Below are 11,426 nucleotides of genomic sequence, written 5' to 3'. Positions count from 1 at the left end.
GAGACTGAAGGAAGGGCAAGCCAGCCTAAATATAGCTATCTCCTGAGAGGCTCTGACAGTATCTGACTTTACTTTTTAAAGACTTAATGGTAGAGATTTAGAGTCAGGTATGTCCTAAAATAAAGATAAAACTATAAAACACAAATGTAGTAAACCACAAAGTGATCAGAGATTAATGTTTCACTGTCTAGTTAATGATTCTGAACCAATCACATTATAATATGCAAATCATTTTAACAAAGATAGTGAATGCCATTGTAAACAATGTTAATAATATATATCTCATCATTTTTTAGAATCCATTTAAAGAGAAACTTCTAGAAATTATGGCAAGCATTCAAAATTACTGCCAAAAGAGTCCAATGTCAGACTTGGGAACCCAGCATTATGAGCAATGGGCCATTCAAATGGAAAAAAAAGGTAATTTGGGTTTTGACCTAACAGCTTTTCCCTTGTTTACACCAAGATTTTAGACAATCCTCTCAGACTCAGAAGCAACCTGAGAGCAAATGAAACATGAGGCAGAATTGCTGTTTTGGGTATAGGGCAAGCCCACACTTGTTCCAGCCATTCTTCTAAGGAAAGAGGTGTCAATTCTTACAGTTTTCACTTTCATTTATTATATATAAAGTATTAAGTCAGCTATCAACAGCTCTGTCTCCAAAGGCAATTTTACTGGGGTGTTTCCCAAGCTTTTCTGCTAAGGTTCAGGTCGACGTTCCCGCTCACACTGAACTCAGGCAGCCAGCGATGGAGTTGAAAGCCGTCCTCTTTAGAACTCACAGCACATACAGACCTTGCTCATGCCAGCACCACGGTGAAGTTAGTTCTGAGCCATAACCTGTTTAAGCTCACAACACAGTTGTAGGATAGTTTTCTGCCCTTTGCCTCACTCACAGACTTTATTCTTCCAAAGCTGCTAAAGATGGAAATCGCAAAGATCGCGTCTGTGCAGAACATTTGAGGAAGTACAACGAAGCCCTACAAATCAACGACACGATCCGAATGATTGACGCGTACAACCACCTGGACACGTTCTACACTGATGAGAAAGAAAAGAAGTTTGCAGCCCTCAATGCCAGCGATGAGAGTGACGACGAGGCCAGCAGTCGCAATGACCAACTTAAGGGCAATGTAAAGAAATCTTTGAAACTGGACGAAACTGATGAATTTCTCATGAATTTGTTCTTTGGTAAGATTCAGTATAGCACAAACCATGTATTCCTGCACCGTCCTCTCCGGACAGGAACTCACAGATTTCTTTAAGTTTTCCAGAAGGCTCTCAAATATCATCTTGAAAGAAAATCCTATGAAGACTGTGGTTTATAATTTGATATGGCAGGTTAACTTTTAACTGTGTGACCACAATTAATCATTTGATCATACAGTTTTACTGCCAAGACTATTGCAATTAACTAATTAAGTAGTCTGAGCACTAATATAATCACAAGATTACCTACCTATGAGTCATGTCTTAGTGTATAATGTAAAATTAGCCAATGTAATTTTTTTAAATTACTGATGCAAACTAATTTTATTTTTAAAAGTTTTTAAGTTATGTTTTTCCTTAATAAATCAACTGAAATTGGACCGGTGTATGACACACAACGGGTGTGTGAGTGTGTTGAGTGGGGTAGCTAAATCAAGCTAATAACATGAATCATTATTTTTAAAGATAACAAGAAAATGTTGAAAAAAATAGCTGAAAACCCAAAATACGAAAATGAAAAACTCATTAAATTAAGAAACACAATACTGGAACAATTCACAAGGTCTGAGGAGTCCTCCAGAGGAATTATTTTCACAAAAACGCGGCAGAGCACCTATGCACTTTCCCAGTGGATTATGGAAAACGCAAAGTTTGTGGAAGTTGGAGTCAAAGCGCATCACCTAATTGGAGCAGGACACAGCAGTGAGGTCAAGCCCATGACTCAGGTGAGGCCTCCTTTGTAATCCATTGCTTAAGCTTCCGCTAGACTTCCCTTGTTGCTTGCGATGGCTCTCAGTTCTTTGACCATGTCAAAGGTACACTCACAGAGGCTCTTGGCTTTGTTTTATACTGGCCAATATATGCCAACCAGTGGTCCATGATGAGTCACAGACCCCGCTAAAGTGGAATCCCCTTTCCTTTTTATAAACGTACAGGAACTTTTCGAGTTTGGCACCTCTTGTAAAAACAAGTAACTTTTACCTTAACAACATCATAAAGAAATGTTTACAATATACAATCCAGTGGAAATTCAAACCTGCCCAGGATGTGTGCATTATAACCAAAACCAGGAAGAATTAAAGTCCTGACTGTGTTAGGGAGGGGAGATTGAGAAGGTTTCTGCCGCTTTATCAGTTTAAAAAATTATATTATTTATTATGTGTACAGTTAAAAAAACACTTCTGAGGGGAAAAAAAAGACACTTGTAAACTGTGAAAGCATTTTAGTGTTCTGGAATTTAAGTTCCCCTTGAATCTTGCTAGTGGAAAGGATGTTTCGGTTCGGTGATATTGTTCGCACAAGGGAACGAACCAAAACCATTTAGTGTTTGTGTAAGAAAAGGAAACTTGAAATTGTTCACTCTGACGCTCAGGCTGTGCACATTCCCTTGAGATGGCTCCTTCTCTGGTTTACAGCCAGAGCATTCAGCCGTGTCCTGTCACCTCACGGACCATAGCAGGCTCATCTGTCCTGTCAGCAGTTAGATAGGTACTTGCTCTGAGGGCCAAACACTGAGCCTGCAATTTCATATTCAAATATTGTTTGAAATTAAGGCACAGTTGTATCTAAAAACCCAAGACATCATTCTTAACATTGGATGTGAAGGAATAGGGCAGAGGTTTGCCACAGAGCTGTCGGGGGTCTTGCTATGATGTTCTGCCGTAGTGGTGAGCCACATAAAAGCTCATGTTACCTTTAAGAAGAGAGGAGAGGGCATGAGCAGAACACACTTCCTCTGGATGATGAATGTTATGTAACTTACAAGGATAACAGTGTGTACTGAATGTCACATAGGCTAGCAGCTTCGATAAGGTTCGAGTGGAAATAAAGTACCAAGGACTGTCTATATCAGATGAGGTCATATTTCAATATATTTATATTAACTTCCAAAGCTGACATTTAAAAAATTCTTCCTGTGATTACTCATCCACTTTTAATTTATATTGCCTTTTGAATAGGCCTTATGTTAAAGTTAAACCTTCCTCAAAGTAAAAATAAAGAATAGCTCTGCTTTTTCCTGTTCCAGCTTCGCTTCCCGGACTTTTTGACTTTTTCCAGTGGCCTTTCTGAAATATGCCATAGGTTTCTTTCCTGGGTGATTCTTAAGGTGACCAGCTGCAGTGTATATATACATGGGGAATTTTTGGTGTCTCAAAAGTGATAGAAACTGTTGAGTGGGTTTTATTCCCTAAATATCACACTCTGACGTTCATATAGTAAAAGGTAAACCCCATTTTAGCCTTGCCAAAGCCTTTTCTCAGCCAGCAACACCTCTTCCTTTCTTCCTTTCAAATCACCCATCAATTTATTTCCTTGGCATAAAGAGCGTTCTTCCCACCTCCAGACTGCAGGATGGAAATATTTTTGTTATTGTGTGGTAATCCCAGATTGGAAATCAAATGTTGTCTCACCATCATGTCTTTGTTCGTTGCCAAAAACAGATGGCAGCAAATCCATGTATGATCTAATCCTCTGATTTACACTGACCAGTTGCAATTTATTATTTCTTCTACTAATTAGAAGATCTGAATGTGTTTAGCATCACGAAATTTAATTTATTAAAATGTTTCCACAGACTGAACAAAAAGAAGTCATTAGTAAATTTCGCACTGGGGAAATAAATCTGCTCATTGCTACTACGGTGGCCGAGGAAGGCCTGGATATCAAAGAATGCAATATCATTATCCGCTACGGCCTTGTCACGAATGAGATAGCCATGGTCCAGGTGTGTGCAGAGATCTATGCCTAACATGTTCCTTCTCATACCCATGCTCCTATGTGGATTCCTCCCATTTGCTAAAACAACACAAAACCTTTTAGCTGTATTTCTGCTAAAAAAAAAAAAAAAAAAAGGCCAGTGTTAAAGAACTGCAAGACACTGCTTGCTATATGACTGCTGTTTCTTGAACTCCTGTGCCAACCTCCTGTAAGTTAACTAACAACTCTATTTTGATTGCTATTTCTATATCTTGGACATCTCCCATATGTTTCTCTGACTACCCGCCCTAACTCCCTTCTATGTATAACTTCAGTAGAGTGTCCCCCTGTTCAGCAGTGAGCTTCCTCCTGGATTCCAGTTCAGGGAGGGAACATGTGGGGCAGAACTGTCCAAACCATGTGTCCAGATTTTTCAAGCCCATGCATGATATTGGCCTCATTACAAGGGTAAAAAGAGGCCTCCTCAGTCTTAAGATGTCAGTGAGCCCCCAGAGGGATAAGGAATCTGAAACACACTGACCACAAATCCCTCTCAGACCTCAGGGAACTCTGCAGTTCTGTTTTCCTCCCACAGTCAACTTTTCTACATTTTTAATTTTTCATAAAATATGGAGTGGGGTCACTTACAAGTACAAGAGAGGAAGAAAGAAAGAAACAAAGAAACAAAGAAAGGGAGAAAAGAAGGAAGAGAAAGAAACAAAGAAGAAAAGAAAGAAATTCTGTTTCTAACCTCTCTTACTCATCTATATTAACAAATTTATGATATGTAGAAAAGTTAAGATGAAGAAAAATATACCACATTATTCTTACGAGAAAGGGTTTTTTGTTTGTTTGCTTGCTTGCTTGCTTTCATCCTTGGGTAGATGACAAGTTATAGAAAACGAGGCCCATTAGGAAGCTATCTTGACAGGAAGCAAGATCATTTCCGGGAGTAATCTCTAAGTGAGAGGCTTATGACTACAGTATGTGTGTAGTTTGCCTTCAGAATAGTATTGTAGTTGATAGTTAAGCTCCTGAGCCAGGTAACTAAAGCTTAGACTAATATGTCTGTATTACCCTGAGTGATTGATCCAGTATAGTGAGTTCCACAGCTGGTCAGTCCCACCGCTAGGTGTTTAATGCTCCATTGGATGGCCTGATATCCATGCACAAATGGACATCACTAAATGAATGGCCTCAATGGTCTTTAAAAATCAGGAAGAGGGCAGTGAAGGTATATGTGAAGTGCTGAAGGGGAGGCCCAAGAGAAGTTGGAGGGGGCAAATGGGAAGGGAACATTATCTTATTTTGTTCTTTAAATGAATGAAAATTTTTAAAGAACAACGATAAACAAAATTGATAAACCTAACTTTCGCCTTCCTAAGAGGCCTATAGAAGTTTGACCCGTTACTGTGTGTATTTTCCCAGAGAAATGTGCTTAAAGTCCAAAGTAGGCTTCCAGGAACAGTTCTGTTGTGCTCAGAATCCCTGGTGCCAAGGTCAGAGTGGGCCTTGTCCTCATTCATCCTTCCAAATAGATGGCTTTACTGGCCAAGTCATTGCTCGGGGTTTCTGTGGTATAAAGACAGTGCTCAGGGTGCAATGGGGCTAAATGGGTGGGTGTGTTATTTTGGCCTCTAAGAGTTGCCAAAATCATTCTAGAACATTGCATTAAGGAACACTTAAGTTCAAAAATTTATCCACAAGCCATGGGTAATAACTACCTTTACTAAGAATACAGAGATCCTTTGAAGGCTGGGATACTGAACAAAGACCATCTTCTCAGTTCCAAACCAGGACAGCTCATTGCAAGACACAGCACTTCCTTTCTTTGTTCACGTTCTCAGGCCCGGGGTCGAGCCAGAGCCGATGAGAGCACCTACGTCCTGGTTACCAGCAGTGGTTCAGGAGTTACCGAACGGGAGATTGTTAACGATTTCCGAGAGAAGATGATGTATAAAGCTATTAACCGTGTTCAAAATATGAAGCCCGAGGAGTATGCACATAAGGTATTATTCTTGGCCACCACTGAGTTTAGCTTTTGTCTGAAAATGGCTACATTTGATGGCCACAGAGGACCGTGTGGCTTCTTCTTCAGACAGAAATTATGCTGGGTTAGCAGCTTCTGTCGGAACATTTGTTCTTAGTCCAGATTCAAACACAAAGCCCCCAAATCTCTCTCTCTCTCTCTCTCTCTCTCTCTCTCTGTGTGTGTGTGTGTGTGTGTGTGTGTGTGTGTGTGACAGGAAATGCTGAGGAAATTTAGATCATTGCAGGGAAAGCAAACATCAACTTTGGTAAGATGAATTTGGGACGCCCTTTTCCAGAAAGACTTGTGCAACTCACTCATTCAGATCTACTTGGTAGTTTCAATTTGGTCCAATCCATGGGTACAAGCACAGTGTCTTTACTATAGAAATTTTTACAAAATGCCTATTGTATTTTTAAATACTGCCAGGCAATATTTTAAAAGCAGAGAACACGGTGGAAAACACATTCATACCCTTGCTATGTGAAGTAGAGCTTCTAAGTGTGTGCTTGCTGAGGATAGGGAAAAGCAAATAATAACACAAACTTAACTGTGTTGTGCAAAGCGTACACAAGTAAGCACAATGGAATGAGAAGAGGATTGTGGAACCAGCATTCAAAAGTGTAAGGCAAGCCTTACTCAGTGAGTTTGAGGCTATTTTGGACTACATAGTATGTTCAATGCCAGCCTGGGCTATGGAGTGAAGCCCATTCCAAAACCCCACAAAACAAAACAAAAACTTAAGAGTAGTAAAGTATAATGTAAAACACAGCTAGCTGGCTACTTTTGAGATGTTCCCTTGACACTGAGGCTAATTCTGATATGATTATAACAGATGTAATATCTCACATAGCTCTTTCTCAATTTACTAACAGCTATTTGAATCGGGTAAAGGAAATGCAGTGGGGAAAAAGAATATATTTATACAATATTTCAGGAAACTCTCATACCACTGAAGTAAAGACTGTAACTCTTATAATAGCAAACAATCCATTTAGAAGAAAATTCACACCCTTGCATATGGGTGTGAATGTTAGTTTCTTAACATTAGAATTGGCTCTACCCTAAATAGAGTTTTAGGGAAGGGAAGCTTTCAAATTGTTGTGCAAAGTATATAACCAACTCCAGGGTTTCCTAGCCAGGTTTTTATACAAACATATATTTTAAACCCCCTTAAATATAAAGCAAACCAAACATTTTCCACTAAATAATCCTTAGATTTATTCCCTCATACTTAACGACTAAAGGCATAATCACAAATCAGCGAGATTCTTGTAAAAACTGATGTGTTATTACTAAATTGTCTAGTTCAGTTATAGGACAATCTATAGTTTACAGGTCAGATTCTCCCAATCTATAGATTAAAGCATTGTACTAGTTAGTCTTTCATTATTTTAAAGAAATACCCAAGAAGAGCTGACTAATAAAGAGGTTCATTAGTTTGACTAAGAGTTAAAGCCATAAAGTCTAACAACAACATAGAAGGCTCTGTGAGGCCTCACCCCCAACTTGTTATCGCATTACGGCAGGAATGCATACATGCCTAAACTTCTTTGTGCTCTTCCTGTCCTTATAAAACCACCGTAATTCAATCCTGTGGGTACGACCTCTAAATCGTAATCCAATCCCAGCATTTGGGAGGGAGAGGCAGGTGGATTTCTGAGTTCAAGGCCAGCCTGGTCTACAGAGTGAGTTCCAGGACAGCCAGGCCTACACAGAGAAAACCTATCTCGAAAAACAAAACAAAACAAACAAACAAAAAACATATATACATACACACACACACATATCTACATAGTATGTTCAAGATAATCTCAAGAGCCCCATTTCTTAGCACACAACTACATTAAATATCACTTCTCTTAATTATTAAGTCTTAACACAAGACTGTGGATTCAATTCCTGCATGAATACAGAGGTGCGAGCCATATTCAAATCATAAGAAAGGATCCATTTTAGGGACTCCAGGATGAACTATTTCTCTCTGTTTCTCTTCAGTGAGAGACTTGCCCTCCCAAGAATTCTCACTCAGGCAGAAGAAAGAGAATGAAGAGCAGTGAAGTGGACCAAGCCCACAGCCATTCTGCTCAGCCTGCCAGAAAGCATCACTACCTAATCAGTTACTAGGAGAGCAGTCCACCTCTCGGGTTTGAAATGCCTTTTTAACAGATTTTAGACAACCACTGATAAAGCAGGAGGGTTGATGCAAAAGGAAAAATCTATTTTGCATGTCATAAAATGTCAGTTTTATTGGAAAGTTAAAATTATATCAAACATCTAGAGTGAATCCAAACACTCCCCATGACCTGACCCAGAGCCTTTCTCCCTATCATTTCTTTGTGCATGGATATAGGTAGATTCCAGTAGAAGAGGGAAAACTTAGTTCATCTAGTGCCATTATATCTTTATCTTCTAGAGTACAATCTACCTGTGAAATGTAATTTTCAGCTCATTTACTTCCATGAAACTCTGAAAAAATTGAATACTCTACTCTTTTCTCCACACAGATTTTGGAATTGCAGGTACAAAGTATCTTGGAAAAGAAAATGAAAGTCAAAAGAAGTATTGCAAAGCAACACAACAATGATCCATCCTTAATAACACTTCTCTGCAAAAATTGTAGTATGCTGGTCTGCACAGGAGAAAATATCCATGTAATTGAGAAGATGCATCATGTCAATATGACACCAGAATTCAAGTGAGTGCAGCGAGATCCTTGTTTAAATTTTCTTAGTAGAGGTGAGAACCATGGCATTGTACACATTGTGTTTACAGAGTGAAAGTGAGATCTTTTTTCCTCATCAAACCTTTCCTTTTTTTAGTCCCTCAAATAAAATCTCTTATATTGGGTCTGCCTTGAAAGTAATCTCTTTTGAGACAGGGAGTAATGGTAAGATACAAAGAAAGCAGTTTTGATGTATAGTACTTAATTTGTGGATGTCTGTATCTGTTCTCATTTTTTTTTTAATGACTGAAAAGTTAAAATAACTGCAGACTTCAAAGGAGACCAAGAGACAGTGTGACACGCATGAAGTGTGCGTGTAGGATGGGGACATCCACCTGATTTTTCACAAAAATTCTGGGGAGCAGAAAATGAGAAAGAATAGGATATCAGATAGTCCAACCACATGGGTCATCATCAAGTCCAACATGAACCCATGGCTGCATAGTGTCATCTTGTCACATGTCACTGACAATTCTTCTTCCACAATACTTTTAGGAGACTCTACATTGTAAGAGAAAACAAAGCACTGCAGAAGAAATTTGCTGATTATCAGACAAATGGAGAGATTATCTGCAAATGTGGCCAAGTGAGTAAATTCTAGTGGGTTCAGTTTTATTTTACCCAAAAGGAATGTTCCACTGAACGTTGATGTCTCTTTTCTCTTTTGTTTTCTAGTCTTGGGGAACAATGATGGTGCACAAAGGTTTAGATTTGCCTTGTCTTAAAATAAGGAATTTTGTAGTCAATTTCAAAAATAACTCATCGAAGAAACAGTACAAGAAGTGGGTGGAATTGCCGATCAGATTCCCTGACCTTGACTACTCAGAATACTGCTTGTACAGTGATGAAGACTAGCTCTTGACTCATGATTATTTTAAAATATTTCCAACTCAACATTGAATATTATTTTGATTGATGTTTTGTTACACTACTGAACTAACTCTAGACTATGTAATGATGGTTTTGTTTGGCTTTTAGTGATGTAAAGAAACACCAAAAATACATACATTTATTGGTTGGTAAATGTAATTACTAATCAAATCTGTCAATTTGATGAGTTCTAAAGTCACCTGGGCTCAGGGAATGCCCATGAGGGATTGTCTTAAATTAATTAAGGAAGACCTGTCCACTGTGGGTGGTCTTGGACTATATAAAATTGAGAAAACTAGCTGAGTCCACATTCACTCTCATAATTCTACACTTGACTGTGCAATGCAGTGTGACAAGCTACCTCAAGCTCCTGTCACTGTGACTACCACACAGTAATGGATTGTAACCTCAAACTGTGAGCTATAATAAATTGTTTCTTCCAAAGTTGTTATGGTCAGGGTGTTTCAACAAAGCAACAGAAAAGTAACTAACAGAGCAGGGATAAGTAGAATCTACCAACAATACTCATTACTGAAGAGTGTTATAGTATTATGGAAACACTGGAATAACAATGAGAATCCAAGGTACCGATATTAGTCCTGTCACTGATTTTTTTTTCAGATTTATTCATTTTATGTGTATGTATGCTTGGCCCACATATATGTATGGGTACCATAGGCATTCCTGGTGGCTCTGGAGGCCAGAAAAAAGCACCAGATCCCCTGAAATTGGAGTTATGGATGATTGTGAGCCACCATGTGGATGCTGGGAATCAAACATGGGTCCTCTGCATGAGCAACAAGTACTCAACCACTGAGCCATCTTCTCAGCCTCTCTGTCACTAATTTCCACAATCAAGTTGGTCTCCTCAGTTCCTCCTTCTTCCCCAGCCTCCCTAGGGGGAAATGTTGATTACACTATTTGCTCTGCTTTTATTGGTACCTTTTATGGTTTTAAATACACCTATTCACCATAGCAGCTGTTTTGTAGGCTAAACATCTAGATGTCATTTTCTCACAAGTCTGAAATCAAAGTTTCAGCCAGACTGTTCTGATCCAGAGGCCTTGATGGGAGAGGGCAGGAATCCATGCTCACTGACAATCCTTTTCCTTGCAGCTGTCTGGCTAGGATTTCTGCCTTCTTGCTACATCTCCACCAAGAATTGCTCTCACATCCTCGGAATGCTTTAGTCTGTGACCTCTTCAAGAAGCCCCCACAGTATATACCATATGTTTCTTTAGGGCCAGCAATAGAAACTCCCAATGCTTTTAAGGAATCTTATGTAACTTAACTATAGTAATAGGAGCACAATGCATTATGCTTTGGATGAGGCATCTTATTGATAGGCAGACCTGGTACTTAATCTACAGTTACTTGGGATGAGGGTGTCTGGGCATACCTATCCCATGTGGCTAGTACCCACACTCAAAGAAAGGGGATAATTCAGGATATCATGCATGGACTGACAGGATTTGGGAAGGAACATTGGAGGTCATTTTATTATGACTTGTTCATTGTTTGTTATTATAAATGTGTATCCATAGGCAATCACTTTGACAATCAAGAAGCTCAATAAAGGAAACAGTATTACTAAAATGCAGCACCAAGCAGGTTCAGGCTTGCTTCTTGTGCCTTCTCTTCTGCAAACACAGTACCATCCTGGAATACAACCTAATCACCTCTTACAAAGAAGGGAGTGAAGACAGAATTCTTTTGTAGTTTTGATCTATTAGTTTAATTCCATATTAATATATCTTGAATATTTTATTGATGAGAACTGAACCAAAATGAATATATTAATCAGAATTCTTGGGAACGTAAATGGACAAAAGAAGAATTGGTTTTCTTAAACACTTTAAAAATTCCATCTGACTCTAAAATATTGCTCTATTCTA

The 11,426-nt window shown here is 38.9% G+C and overlaps 1 protein-coding gene across 2 annotated transcripts in view; it reads left to right on the top strand.

Moving 5' to 3' along the window:
- Positions 1-11,132, top strand: part of Ifih1 (interferon induced with helicase C domain 1) — a 51,740-nt gene extending 40,608 nt beyond the window's left edge. The window contains exons 9-16 of one of the 2 annotated variants that reach the window (XM_031370429.1): positions 297-420; positions 917-1,192; positions 1,676-1,935; positions 3,786-3,935; positions 5,755-5,916; positions 8,444-8,634; positions 9,157-9,247; positions 10,648-11,132. In XM_031370429.1, the coding sequence (XP_031226289.1) occupies positions 297-420; positions 917-1,192; positions 1,676-1,935; positions 3,786-3,935; positions 5,755-5,916; positions 8,444-8,634; positions 9,157-9,247; positions 10,648-10,659 (1,266 nt within the window). In that variant the 3' untranslated portion in view covers positions 10,660-11,132. Of the gene's footprint in view, positions 1-296; positions 421-916; positions 1,193-1,675; positions 1,936-3,785; positions 3,936-5,754; positions 5,917-8,443; positions 8,635-9,156; positions 9,248-9,336 lie in introns of both variants that reach the window. The other variant, XM_031370427.1, reaches the window with a different exon arrangement.
- The last annotated feature ends 294 nt before the right edge of the window (positions 11,133-11,426 follow it).

This window comes from Mastomys coucha, unplaced genomic scaffold (assembly GCF_008632895.1).
Source record: "Mastomys coucha isolate ucsf_1 unplaced genomic scaffold, UCSF_Mcou_1 pScaffold15, whole genome shotgun sequence".
In the NCBI taxonomy this organism is placed as follows: Eukaryota; Metazoa; Chordata; class Mammalia; order Rodentia; family Muridae; genus Mastomys; species Mastomys coucha.
Note: the sequence above shows the minus strand (reverse complement) of the source record. Positions and strands in the feature narration are given on the sequence as shown.